Source organism: Vigna unguiculata, chromosome 3 (genome assembly GCF_004118075.2).
Source record: "Vigna unguiculata cultivar IT97K-499-35 chromosome 3, ASM411807v1, whole genome shotgun sequence".
In the NCBI taxonomy this organism is placed as follows: Eukaryota; Viridiplantae; Streptophyta; class Magnoliopsida; order Fabales; family Fabaceae; genus Vigna; species Vigna unguiculata.
Genome location: NC_040281.1, coordinates 10,404,098 through 10,418,937, shown reverse-complemented (window position 1 = coordinate 10,418,937; position 14,840 = coordinate 10,404,098). Strand labels below are relative to the sequence as shown.

Below are 14,840 nucleotides of genomic sequence, written 5' to 3'. Positions count from 1 at the left end.
AAATATATTAAAAAATATTTAAAATATTAATACAATATATTTTTAATCCTCAATAGAAGATAACACAAAAAAAAACTTGTAAATGTAGACTCATTATGCTTATGCATGGTTGCATCAGATGAGTTTTGTTAGCTTTCCGTAACGGACTCTTATTCGTGCACGCAATAGCCAAACAACAATGCTGTTAAATCAAGACCTAGGACAAACATATTTAGTATTCATGATGTGTTTGTTTTACGATTCATTAATTAAAACAAAAGTTTAATTAGGGTTTATAAAGCACATAAATGTTGGTTTTAGATAGAGAAGCCTTTATAAAGCTTCTATCTTTTGTCAATTTGTGATGGGCCATGGGCCACAAATATTGACCCAATGGGCTCACTGATTAGTCATATTTCTGGTTGCGGCTAAAGATAGGGTGATTAATAAGATAGAGTTATGATTGAAGTTATGAATTATAAAAGTAGATTGGGAATATATGTTTATTTTATACTATGACCTCACTATGACTCAAATCTTACACCACACAATGGTATATACATATTAGAGTAATTATTAAGATTTTAAATTAGAACATAGGGCAAGAAATTACTCAAAAAACATACGTAAATCCAACCATAGATATCAATTTAATATCGTGAGCAATTCAAACAGAAATTGATAATTTTAGGATTTTAGACAAGAAAAAAATTTCATGACCAAATGTTTGAAGAGGACTTAACAGACTAAATTTTCTTAAAACAATTGCGCATAATCAAAACATATATGACAAAAGATAGAATTAATTAATGTGTATTGAAATTTTGAATCATAGTGTAATATAAAATTGACAACTCATTTATTCTATTAATAGTTTTGTCAAATCAACAAAACGCTCTTTCGTAGTCATATTTCGTTATGCATTAAAAGCACACTATTATAACTTCTCTTAAAGCTTCAATTTCATGCATTTTAAGATTCTTAACTTTTGATTTTTGGTATGTATTATTGGGTGCATCATTATCGGTTCTTTAAAAAGATGCAATTTCTTTTACGAAATTATAAAATGGATAACTTTTTAAAAAAAGTTAAGAAGTCCTCATTGATTATTATTTTTTAGTATTAAAATTATTATTTAATTGATAATTTCTATTTTTTAATAAAAGTTGTAATCTAGTAGCAATTTTATTTTTTAAGTTCCATATTTAATTAATGTATTTTATAGGGCCGGATACATTAATCTAGGGATGTCAACGGGACGGATAGGGTACGGATAGTAGCTCCCTCGTATCTTGCTCGTTGGATAAATGTTCGTCCCGTACCCGTACCCATATCCGTCGGGTATCCGTTATGTGGGTACCCGCCCATTTTTTTCATATCCGCGGGTATCTACGGGTACCCGCAGGTATTTACAAAATTGTTTAATAAACAAATATTTAATCATAAATTCAAATAAAATAAAATAAAATACATCACTGTCATAATTTTAAATAAAGTTCAAATAAACTCAAGTTCATATAAATCCAAATAATTATAAAAGTAAATATAAAATGACGTTCAACACAGTAGAAATTCTTTAATTAGTGCTTTGATCAACAAGCCCACTTTTTCCAATTGATTCCTGAAAAAATAAACAAAATAAACAAATAATAAACTTCAATTGCCACGTGCCAAGTATTATTATTTTGATTCCATCATTTGACAACAAGCATACCATAAATGTTAGTGTCTATGGGTTTGATGTATATGCTCAATTTCAAAGAAAGGAAAGAGAAGAATGTCAAGGGGTGTACCTGGAAGAAGACAATGTAACAATACTTGAAGCTAGAAGAATAAAGACAGAAGACAAGATGTGCAGCTTAGAAAAAATTAAAGTTTAGCGGGTACAGTATCCACGGATACAGATACTATGATATCCGTATCCATCCCGTTAACATGCAACTATCAAAAATACCCATACCCGTGGGTAGTGGATATCCATCTTTAATATCTGTTTCCTACCCATTGCAGGTTTTATCCGCGGATACCGACTGGTACGAATTTTTTGACATCCCTAATCTAGGCTAAGCTTGGTGAATCTGAGATATAAGACCAAATATATTTTAGCTATATATAATATATCTTATATATCTATATTTTCATATATATATATATATATATATATATATATATATATATATATATATATATATATATATATATATATATATATATATATATATATATTTGTAATCGAATATAAAATATAAAATATTTATTATATCTTGATTTCTTAATCCTAAAATAATAATTAATTTTTAAAATTAAAAGATATTTTTAAAAATAAAAATATTTCTTAAAAATTAATTTAAACAAAAAAGATATTAAGTAAATGTTCTCAACCATGGGTCATATAATAAACTTTATAAGAGATCAAGCAAATCATAAATGAGGTCACCTTATAGGAACCTGTAATTAAATTTGATGATGATGAATTTGAAACAGGTATGGACGAAATTGATGTTAATATGAACCAGTTGAAAAGTTCAAAGATTCCCCTTATTTATCATCAGATTAGGTAAATCAAGTTCAATGTGCGTTCTTCACCCTTCGTCGCATTTTAAAAAATGGTCAATCGACAATCACACGTGAACGAACTGAAAATAGTCATTTAATGACTTTACATGATTTTTTTAATAAAGTCACAAAATTATTGATCCAAGAATTTTTTTTTCCTTTCCAAATCAGATTTAAGCGGGATGTGAACTTAAATGAGTACGAACTTAAGCGAATGTCTATTATACCTACTTTCCCGTGGCTCATTATAACCAGATCAAACAAGGACATCTAATTTAGGAGACAAAATACATCTCAGCTAGCAGCCTTGGAATACCATCATACCTTGTAGGAAAAATAGGTTTCATACTAGGGATGACAACGGATCGGGGCGGGGACGAGTTTTGCTATACCATACCCATCCTAAAAAAAAAAATTATTTCCATCCCCATACATAAACCCAATGGATATTAAAAAAAATTTTCACATCCACATCCCCACCGAGTAAAGAGGATATACTGTATCGAGGAGATTTGTTTAATAAAAGATTACTTAATAGACTATAAATATTTTAATAAAACGGGGACGGAGACGGAGAGTGACGGGCACAAGTATTATGACGGGTACAGGAACATAAAGGATATGTGCATCTCATCCCTATATCCAATCGAAAAAGTAGAATATTTTTCATACCCATATCCAGTCAATACCGGACCTCCCCATCAAAACGAAGACAGGTTCAAACAATACCCAAGAAAATAGATTTATTTGCCATCTCTATTTCATACATGAACAATTTTATTTCAAAATTATTTTACTCTTCTAAATTATATGACAACATTTACTTTAATCACACAATCAATTTAAGACTAAATGACAAATTTTAATAAAAAAGTAATATTTTTAAACAACTAATGACATCTTGGAAATATTAAATACCTGATTTTAAAAAAATACTATTATAATTAAAATGTATAAGCAGTATTTTTAATTAATAACATCAATAAAAGGTTTAAAATAAAAGAATAGCAACTTAAATCACGATTTCATTAAAGTTATAATAAAACTATCTCTTAAAAGAGGACTTTGATTGATGAAAAAAATAAAACTTAAGTGAGCAAATTTTTGAGAAAAAATTGCAGCTTGTAAAAACCATCATTATTGTCATACTTATTACGTCACACACATTTCACAATTATTGGCCACTGTTAATGAATTTCGGAGTATCTTTCATCTTTTTTGAAGTGTTGAGGATAAGGATACTAAAGATTCAAGGTCGTATCATCAATTACAAAATACGATTTTACATTTTAATTTTTTTTCTCTTTGAACTTTTTTATGATTTTGACAATGAATCTTATTTTGGGATTTATTTATTTATTTTAAGTTTTTTCTTAAAAGAATATAGTGCCTCAAGTGCTCAATCAAAACTTGAAAGACAATGATAAGGTTATAGTAGCTAAAGGTACTAATTAATTGATATTTGTGATAAAGTTTTAATTTACATTCATGGTAATGTTTCTGGAATAGAAAGTTAAGAAAGACATTCAATAAAAAAAAATTGTGTAAAATTTATTTACACTGAACTATAGAAACATATGGCCTGAAATTTTATCCATTATTCCACACCTTTTTATCTTTATTTTTTTCTTGTGTTCTTCAAGTCTATTTGGTTAAATATTAATTATTCTCCCATTATTGTGATTACAGTTATGTGTTGTATAAACTTCAGAATATTTGTTTTAATCTTTTTATCAATAAAAAATGCTGAAACAAGGAAAATAAGTAATGGTGGATTAATCTAAATGCATATAACATCTTAGACTATATCAATAATTAATTACAGGTACTAACTTACAAAAATCTACTTAGAGAAGTATTCCAGAGAATTTCGATCACTGATAATTATTCTCTAATACATCTTGTTTTACAAATGTTTTTGAAGTCTACAAGATAGAACAATAATATTTTTATACATCTAAAATTCATTATAGAAAAGTACACGTGGTTTATGTTTTAACTCAAGTATTTAGTTATATTTTTTTCTTCATTAAGTATAATTTATATGATGAATTTGGTGTGATTTTTTCATACTTTATGTTGTTTTTTAATTTAATAAAATTTTATGTGATGAGAGATGTTTAATGAATTCTGGAATATCAGTGAGATGTCAAAGTTCACTCTCTAACATAAACTTATTTGAATTATAAAATTTGAATCCATTGTTTAAGATATTAAAAAATAAATTTTAAGTTTAATTTAATATTACAAAATTAATTTCACTCACTGCTAGTTATGTATTATAATTTACCTTTCTTATCTAATCCATTTGGAAAAAAACTATATCTTTGTGTAAGATTAAATTCCTTATCACGTACAAAGAATAACAAAGGCTAGTCTTCTTCACAAATGATAGGTTTATGACTTCAAGCTTTGTCCATTATCTTTGTTCTTTCTGTTTTTTCGTTTGTTTTGTTCTTTCTCCTTGTTTAATAGCATGATATGTCTATTATCAATACACAAGATCCTATCTTAATTTAATTTACTTTTCTTTAATAATTATATATAAAAAAGAAGTGATGAATTTTGGTTTTGCTTGTGAAATTGTCCTATAAATACTCTCGTAGGTAGATCAAACGTCACATAACCAAATTAAGAAAGGGTGAAATTGTGCACTTCACATGCCTTTACATTGTTCCACTTTGTGTGCAAACATGGCACATACCTTAAAACTTGGGAAGAGAAGTGAAAACTTCACATGTAGCCATGCACAAACAAAAGATTCCTGCTTTATGTCTCAATACTATAAACCCACCAACACTCTCCAAACCCACATTGCTTCTGTGTCAAAATCTGACCAAAGTTTTTCTTCTCCTGTGATGGAGGAGGACCGAAAAGTTTTTCTTGTCTCAGAAGAAACAGAGGAACATTGCGGAGAGTTAGATGTTGCTGTTAAAGCAGTTCAGATGTCATGCTTCCTCTGTCAGAAACTACAAGACACATGGATTTCGAATTCTCAGACCAACCATCCCTACTCACCGTTCACAGTTGCAGGTGAATCTTCCTATTTAATCTGTGTAATTTGTTGAACATTTTTGTTTTAATTTATACACAAATTATGTACCAAGTGCTTTGTGTTCTAACCATCATTGTTAAATAATCGCGGTTAAGAATGAGTTAGGGAAGACTTTGTTTATACTGAAAACTTGTTAAATTGGATACCACATATACATTTTCTATGCGTGGTGTCTCAATTTAATTTAAAAATTTGATTGTAAAATGTTAAGGGTTGGTAAAGAGGTTAGTTTTCATGTGCTCACAAGTTATGAGGATGATTAATGTGATACAGATTGGAGTGTGAACACAATTGTCAGCTGGATATTGTCGAAGTGTTTAGGGAGTGAAAATGTCTCAATCGTAACTGAAAAGGATGCTCAGACACTATCCAACACTAATACATCAGAACTGTTGGAAGCTGTGGTTAAAACTGTGAATGAATGTCTAGCTGAAGCACTAAGATTTGGGGTTGAGGAGCCAAAATCAGCTCTGGGAACTTCAGAGGTTCTTGAAATCATCAATTGCAGTAACTCAATTGGAAGTCCTTCAGGAAGATTTTGGGCACTTAGCCCTCTTGATGGCAAAATGGGGTCTGCATGCGGTGATCAATATGCTGTAGGTTTATCACTGATAGAGGATGGTGAAGTGGTGGTTGGAGTTCTTGGCTGCCCTAACTACCCTATGAGAAAGGATTGGTTTAGCTATCATCTCAGCTATCAAAGGATGATATCTATGTTGACTCCTCCAACCTCTGAAACTTGGAACAAAGGTTGTATAATTTATGCTAAGAGAGGTAGTAGGAAAGCTTGGATCCAACCACTGCTCCATGTCAATAAGAAGTATGTGTGGCCAAACCAGGCAAAACAAGTTTCTGTCTCTTCTGTTGACAACCTAGCATTGGCTACTTTCTGCCAACCAATTGAAAAGGCCAATTCAAGCTACACTTTTACTGAGGGATTGGCTCAGAGTGTTGGTCTCAGGTGTGTTTTTATTTCGGTATCAGTCTCCCTCTGTCTTTAAAATTTTAAACTTCTATGTCTGTAGTTTCTCTAGACACTCAAACATAGGATTTATGCCATTCCAACGCATTTAATTTTTTCTGTGTTCAGATTTTCTTTGTTGTGCTAATTTAACACTGCAGTATAGGGATAAAGAGGTTCTTAGAATATGCAAACAAGATGAAAAGTGTTGTGTTTAGCAGCACATTCCTTACTATTAAATATCTGAAATATCATTTGACAAATGTCACCAAAGACAACATAAATTTTCTAGCATAGTTTATAAGGTAACTAGTATTCATCATTTTTATGCAGTAATCAGCCACTAAGAGTACAAAACATAATGAAATATGCGGCAATAGCTTGTGGGCATGCTGAGGTTTTCATGAAGTTTGCAAGGGCTGGTTATAAGGAAAAAATATGGGATCATGCTGCTGGTTCTGTCATCATACAAGAGGCTGGAGGCATGGTAACAGATGCTAGGGGGCATCCCTTGGACTTCTCAAAAGGTTTAAACTTGGAAAGCCTTGATCGTGGTATAGTTGCTTGTGCTGGAACCACTTTACATGAAAAGATCATCGATGCAGTTGATGCTAGCTGGGTTTCTTCTTGTCTTTGAGACTGTTCTAATAAGCTACATGTATATAGGATATATGGACTGTGATTATGTGAATAATGTATAATCTTTCCATGTTGTATTATAATTACTACTTTTTTCCATGTTGCATGCTGTATTATAAATTATAATTACTACTTTTTTTCCACATTGCAAATGAAACATAAGTGCTAAAGTGCTGCGATATATTCTCATAAAAAAATGGAGTAACTTTTATGTCAAATTTTTTAAATGAATAAGATGAACAAGTCGTGTTTAAAAGTATGATTTTAGTTAGATCTTTTTAATTTTAACGAAGAACTCATGCATGAAAATTCAACTTTTGGAATAAGAAGTGAAACTTAAAAACTGTATAGAGGATCAACTTCAATAAATTATAGCATGTTTCTACCAGCCACTAGTATGTCCATGCTCTCAGCATATACACTAACAAACCACATAAATAGGTACCATGTTAAACAACATAAAAATAAATAAATAAAATTACAGGTGTAAGCAAAAATCATTCTCAGTGGACTAGTTTTGTTCAAATTCAAGAGTGTGGCTTAAATATACAACATTGATCCATAATGTATCCGTACTGTCTTCTCCACAAGACTGATAAATCATACAGCAGCCCTTAATGCTCCTCTAGCAGCCTCTCGTTTCATCTCAGCAGCCTTACCACTGCCACGGAAGTACATGTATACTTGCTGTATGGTAAACAATGAAATAGTGAGTTGGTAAGTTGGGTGCATGTGCTTAAAATGATTTGAAACTTCAGGAAGTGTAATCAGACCTGAATAACCCAAATGCTAATCAACGTTTCAACGCAGAATAATCCAAACCCGATGAAGTAGAAAATCTGCAAGGCAAATGGAGAAAAACATGATAAGAAAAATAATCATTCAGAAGCATCATGTTGTCTAGGTTGCATTCTGTAGTATTTGCAAAAAGATGGTGCATTATGTCACTGAAAAAATCTTAAATTAACATAGGGTGTAACTTGTATAAATACAACTCTGATAACTGAATAGTATGTTTTTGGAACAAGAAATAATTTATGAAAAACCCTCTTACCCCAATCAAAGCATGGTCGCCCAGCACATCTATGGCAGACAGAATACCCCTGTATCAATGAGTAGACAGTGTCAGCCACTAGGTTAAAAGACTGAAAACAACTTCAGCATCTTGAGAAATGAAACACACCCATTAAATCCTAAAATATAAACTTAGCAACGCCCCAAAGCCCCAAATCCATCATCATTCTCAAGTCTTAACTTGTCCTCTTATTAATGGGTAATATGCATTAATTTTCTTCTCAATATCAGCCAACCAACTAACATGTTTCTAAAAGATTTCAAATCAGGTTATTCCAGTGGAAGGTGATGGTATTGATGCGCATGTTCTGAAGTCCTTTTTCAGTAGATTAGTCATTTACTCCTATTTCTGACAAGGGAAAGAAAAAAAGAAATCTATCTTCTCAACAAGGAAAGAGAAATTGAATACTTAGTCTCCTTGTAACATAAATAAAGTCATATGAGCAATATTGGTGTGTAAAATAGAGAACATATACGAAGTGGACATACGTCAGTGATTTGCCTTTGAAAACTATTGGAGGAGCAACTGCAGCTAAGATGCAGAATCCTATGTGAAGCTGTCAGGAAAACAAGGAATGAAGAGTATTAGATTTCTTCCATTTTTTGAAGCATAGCTTATGCAGAAGTATAATCCATTTATTTACCAGATAAAGCATGAAAAACCATCCAAATTTCAAAGCACTTTCAGTCCTGCAAAATCAAGAAGCATATTCAAGACCCATATTTTAAAGCATATTCAAAAGTATGGCCAAATAAAAAGATGAAAATATGTATGCATATTATATTTTCCTATTTTTCACATGAATGCTTCAGAGTATAAGGTAAAATTTTCAGGAGGGGCAGAGCATCTCATCAAAATTTGTCAGCATCAACAATAGCCTGACACTTTGATGAATAACCCATTAATTCATAGGAAAAGAAGGAAAAACAAATGAAAAAAAAATGTTCAACTAAATTAAATTTATTGTTGAAAAGTCAACTTAATTACAGTTACTTCTATTCTAGATCGCTTTAATTACAAAATCAGTTTTGTGGATTGAGTTAGATTCTAAGTCCAAATACTAATACTTATTTACTTCAGGAATTCAAATCTTCTGCAGCTCAGATTAACCATATGGACAAAACACAACCAAATGTGATAAAACATGATAACACTCATACAGACCCAATGTTGAACCATTAAAAGCCTAGACATGACTCTGGTCTCCAAAACGAGTTTAAGTGACTACACAAGTTATAAGCAAATAATTGCAGTTGCATAATACATTAGTGCATGCAAGCATTAAAAATTTACCTAAAAGCACGATATAATGGGCGATACCACAGAACATATGCCCCAGGAACCCCTGCTATGAAGTAGATGATGGCAAGAAACCATATTTTTACACCTACAATAAACAAGGCCAAGTTGGAATTTAGATATGTCAGATTTGTAATTGAGCTATATAATAACCTAAGTAAATATTCAATTACCTAAACTCACCTTCACCCTTAATCCAAGCTGCAGTAACAGCTATGACATTCCAAAAAAGGCACAACACTAATCCTGCAAAACAGAACTGTTTTTTAATGACAGCGAACCAATCTCATGTTTGCATTGGTTATGGATATGAAATTACATTATTTACAGATAACTCACAATAGAAACATTTGTTATGACCATAATTAATTCAAAACATGTGATTATGATAGAACAAATAAGTACAGAATTCCTTTATCCGGCCTTTATCTTAATCAACAAACCAGATTAGTTCCAATAATCCAGGTTAATGCTTTCAAATTAATCATTCAGGCAAAGCTAGTTATTCAGAGTATTTCACCTCGTTTCAAGGCTTCAATTTCTTTTGTTTCATTTTAAAAATTCTGGGAGTAGAAAAGAAAATATTCCCAATTGCTACTTTCTAGTATAAGGTGTAAAAAATTTGTCATTGATGCCAATTAAAATATAACGGATTAATTATTTAGGTTAACACTCAACTATCATCATTTCACAAATTTTACCATCCAAAATTTTTCACACATTTTACTATCATATTCTTCAATTTTTTTTTTTTTTTGTATTTTATCGATCCATTAAATATATAATGACATGCTAACAAATCACCAAAAAAGGAAAAAAAAATCGAAAAAAATTACTTTTATGCCATTTTTTTTTTCACTGACACATCAATGTGTTGCTAGATATTTTAACAATTCAGTAAAATGTGTGAAAATTAAAAAATAATGATGATAAAATGCATGAGACAAAAAAAAACTTAGATGTTAAATTTCGAAAAATGATGGTAATTGAGTAATACAAGGAGGAATTAAGCCAAAGATAATTACGTAAGAAAATCAAAGGGACCAAGGTTATAGTACCAAGAAGACACAAAGGATCCTTGAAATAGAATTTACTAATAAAACTGAAAAATAAAAGAACGAAATGATAATACTCACTGCACTCCCAAAAAATAAAAAAATAAATAAAAAGAATAATGTACCTAACAGGGTAGTAAATGCAACATATTGCAATTTCTGTAGATGAATAGGAATTTCATTAGCAATGTCGTGATGGATTATTGGAAAAAACGGTGGCCAATTCTTCTCTTCAAGAACAATTCCAGCTGCAAAACAAAATGTAAGTACCTATTACAATAATTAAGCAAAACTTAAATTAGTGCATCAAATTCGGAGACATCTATAGAACCCTGCAGTATTACCATTCCTCCACTATTAAATGGTATGAGAGCACAAACAGAAATCACATCCTGACCCCAGGCCAAAGACCAAAAAAACTTGCAAACAATTATTTTTAAAGCAAACTTCAAATACAGAATCAGGAAATGTAAATCACCTCGTGCAGCAGCTTCTTCTTTCCGCCTGACATCCTGAATTTGATACATAAAAACAAATAAAATGAATGTGAATTTCCAAGCAGTTGCAGTTCACAGAAAAGTCAGTAGACAAACCTTTATGTACATAAGGTTAATTGAATAAACGTCAGTGCGAAAATTATAAATATTAAATAGAGGATAACATGATTTGATGAGGAGGCCTTTTTTAAGAAGATCCATATTTCCATAGACCAACCTATTATCAATCATATAACAATTTCAGATGCCTTCATCATTTTCATATCCAAACTTCAGGTAATATAATCAATCAGATTCAGTTAAAATTCTTGATGTTTGTAGGGACACAGATATATAGGAAACTACTCACTTACTCTAGGAGTAAGCGTTGGACACCATCAACTTAATAAATTATATAGAATACAAATAAAACAAAGCAAACCATATGATATTCTTATTGTCTTGGTAATCATGCATATATCAAATTTTAGATTAATTGAAATCCCATTCTATACCTGTTCCCTTCGTCTCAATTCAGCTTCCTTAGATTGAAGTTCCTTCTCCTTCTTCTTCAAATCCTACAGTTTAAGGATATCATAATTAGAAAAACTATGATTAATACTTGCAACAACACATTAGAAATAAGAAAAGAACTGAGGATTTCATCAACCTCAATTTTATACATACCGTCGATGAATCAAGGGGTATATCAACTGTTGCACCAAAGCCGTAATTATAATCAACAGGCTCTGGCTTAAGAGGTGAAAGCCTTGAATTTGTGGCTGCAGGAACACTTCCAGGATTCTAACAGTTTAAAAACATTACAACACAGTAAGTCACAGAAGATTTATAGCCTTTTATCATCAGATGATACACAATTTACTTCATAATAAATAAATCTGGCCGTGAACCTAGACTCTAGAGTTAAGCTAGAAAAGGATTTTCCCAAGACAAGGTAGTGAAAACTCGATTACCCTAACATTAAATGGATAAGATGATTACATAATTCATTATCACAACACAATGAATGTAGGAGGAGAAGCCAGAAGGGTCATGCTCCCTCCCACCAATCCCCAGCACACCTCTTCCTTTGTCTCGATAATTATGCTCCCACATGTTTCACTAGTAATCACATCTAAATTTCCCTTTCATATATCAGATCCTTCCACGTTAAGAAAAAATGTCAATATCACAATCATGCACCTTCATACAACATAGTTTTTTTATATCATAACCATTATTGCACTTCTAGTTATTTTGTGATCTGTAGAGAGAGTAGAGACCATTTGTAATATCTAGTGGGCTTATAATACTTCTTAAATCTTCACAAACCTAAAATGTAACAACTAAAAAAAAGATATATTTGATGACATTACCTTTTCCTATTGCACTGTCCGTTACTATAATTATTATAATTAAATACAATTTTAAAACTCTGAATTATATGTTCAGAATATTCTGAAAAAAACAAAATGTTCGTATACACACACATCACATCACTGATATTCTAAGAGCTCAGTAACAAAATGATGTACATTTAAGTAATCCTTTCTAAGCTCTACTTCCATAATCTTTCACCCTTCCCTGTCTTGCAGTTGGTTTAATTATAGTTTTGGTTCCTTGATTAGACGTAAGATTCAATTTTGATCCCCCTTACTTCAGCGGCAACAATGTTGCCTGGTTAATAGCTTTCAAATTGGTGCAATTATATCCGAGTCAGATTGATCTTGCCATGTGAACAAAGCATTAATTTAGTTAGTGTTGCATTGTGCCTCACCATTTTCACGCCAGAAAAAAAAAAGAGAAACTCATCATCAATTTGTCACAAAAAAGGGCATCAAACTAACAGAGGGACTTAACTGCACCAATTTCAAAATTCTGCAGTAAACATTTCTATGATTGAATTGAGGAACCAAAATGAAAATTCGTAGAATATTACAGGAAAACCAATAATTGTAATTTATTCTCTCCATTCTTCATTTTCTTAGTTTCCAGTTTTTCACAGTTTTTCATTTGATAATTCAAAAACTGCTCCCGGTCCTCTTAATATACACATAACTGTCTAGGGCCATCCTTAGTTGAACATAAATACAATAAATTTGTTAACAGAAGTCCTTCACTAGTAACTACTGAAACTTTCAAGGATCAAATTGCATTTATGTGTATCTGTATATACACACAATAACATTTGAAACAACTTAACATAACCAGTACTTTTCTAACTATAGTTACACCAAAACCACTATTTATCTTCCATGAAAGGGAAGATGTCTCAATATCTCTTTCAAATAAACCATTAGCAGGACTTCCAGTTCCTAGTTAACATTTAATCATATGTGGTCAGGACTCATGAGTTCCATATCTTTATTTTAAATAAAAAATGGATTTTGAAAACTTCTTGACTTCCGTCACCACCAGCGGCGCGAAAAGATTACTTCATGTTCATTCATTAAGAAATTATCAGGCACACTGACTTTGAGAAACACAGTCTCACCATCTGTGTATGCATCTGCAAGTAAATCTCAAGGAGACGCAAAAATTTCTCCAGACATGTTCAGCCTAATTGTAAAGGTAAACTTCTTAGGGCCAAAACATCATGAAAAAAAAAAAACACAAAAACCCAACATGAAGCAGAGAGAACAAAATCTATAACTAACTCAAAATAGAAACACAGACACTACCACAAACAACCCCAAACCGGTTTCCTTTACCACATCAATTATAGTATTAAACAAGTCAACCGAAACCGACAACAAAAACAACAATTCGCAAACAAGAATTTGACCAAAATAGCAAGCTTAAACATCCCCAGAACAGGATCAAATCAATTTCCACACAAAACTGCAAACCCAGTTCACAAAATCCCAACTTTGAGAGGAAAAAGAAAAGAACAACCGTGAAAAGACTTACAGCGAAGGGGTTCACTTCTTCCTCATCGAAGGGGTTACTATCATAACGACCAGCCATGAGAATTGGAATGCAGGGATCTGATCTCTCCAGAAACTATGGTCAAATGGGTATTAAAAAGAGAAGATTTCTGGAGCGGTGATATTTGAAAGTGTGAAACTTCTTTAAAAAATTAGAAGGTAAAGTAAGAAGGGTTGCATATGGGGAAATTCCAGCTACAGACACAAAGAATTGTCTTCGGTCAGCGTAATACAGAAGAAAATAAAGACAGAGGCTCTGTTTTCAACTTAGTTTTTTCATTGTATATATAATCGGAAAATTTGAAATTTGAAAGAAAAAAACAGAGAAGATAAGAATTTTAAAGTTGGTATATTTGGATTTTTTCAATTAATGAGACAATTGATGATATTATAATTTTTTTTTATTCACTTCAGTTAGATACTTAAAATAAATTTGCTGTTCTTTAAGTAACAATTTTAAAATTTAGATTTGAATTAACAATATGCTAGTTGAGAAATATAAAATTTATGTGATTAGTGTATGAAGATTTTTTCAAATACAACAGAAAAACAATTTTAAATTTTTAAAATATGTAATAGTGTAAGATTCTTTTCAAATAACAACTCGTTTGATTTTATTTTTTCTCTTAGTGGTTCATTTAGTGAGACCAGATTTTAAAACATTTTTAATCTAGTGGCGGAATTTAATTTGCATTGATATTTTTATTCATTTTATTGGAATTTAATTAATTTTCATTTACTTTTAGCCAAATAAAAATTATTGGGTGGATTAGTTGTTGTTGTAGTGTAATAGTATCTTCTGAAAATGGAACCACATT

General features: G+C 31.2%; 2 protein-coding genes across 2 annotated transcripts; one reads left to right on the top strand and one right to left on the bottom strand.

The window, feature by feature from the left end:
• Positions 1–5,195: 5,195 nt before the first annotated feature.
• On the top strand, positions 5,196–7,342 carry LOC114178406 (PAP-specific phosphatase HAL2-like). The gene is made up of 3 exons (XM_028064278.1): positions 5,196–5,568; positions 5,864–6,551; positions 6,885–7,342. Exons 1-3 carry the CDS (start codon positions 5,196–5,198, stop codon positions 7,186–7,188), a joined length of 1,365 nt encoding a protein of 454 aa, XP_027920079.1. The 3' UTR covers positions 7,189–7,342.
• Positions 7,343–7,513: 171 nt separating this feature from the next.
• Positions 7,514–14,308, bottom strand: LOC114178407 (secretory carrier-associated membrane protein). The gene is made up of 12 exons (XM_028064279.1): positions 14,006–14,308; positions 11,783–11,899; positions 11,611–11,673; positions 11,098–11,131; positions 10,745–10,867; positions 9,748–9,810; positions 9,559–9,652; positions 8,909–8,954; positions 8,754–8,821; positions 8,245–8,293; positions 7,964–8,029; positions 7,514–7,877 (listed from the first exon to the last, which is right to left on the bottom strand). The coding sequence occupies exons 1-12, from the start codon at positions 14,060–14,062 to the stop codon at positions 7,791–7,793; spliced, it is 867 nt and encodes a 288-aa protein (XP_027920080.1). The 5' UTR covers positions 14,063–14,308; the 3' UTR covers positions 7,514–7,790.
• Positions 14,309–14,840: the final 532 nt, after the last annotated feature.

Coding starts and splice junctions, on each gene's coding strand:
- LOC114178407 (XM_028064279.1), bottom strand. CDS start 14,062: ATGGCTGGTCGTTATGATAGTAACCCCTTCGATGAGGAAGAAGTGAAC. Junction 8,294..8,753: donor TTCAAAGGCAAATCACTGAC/GTATGTCCACTT, acceptor TCATTGATACAG/GGGTATTCTGTCTGCCATAG. Junction 8,030..8,244: donor GCGACCATGCTTTGATTGGG/GTAAGAGGGTTT, acceptor TTTGCCTTGCAG/ATTTTCTACTTCATCGGGTT.
- LOC114178406 (XM_028064278.1), top strand. CDS start 5,196: ATGCCTTTACATTGTTCCACTTTGTGTGCAAACATGGCACATACCTTA. Junction 5,569..5,863: donor CTCACCGTTCACAGTTGCAG/GTGAATCTTCCT, acceptor AATGTGATACAG/ATTGGAGTGTGAACACAATT. Junction 6,552..6,884: donor GCTCAGAGTGTTGGTCTCAG/GTGTGTTTTTAT, acceptor ATTTTTATGCAG/TAATCAGCCACTAAGAGTAC.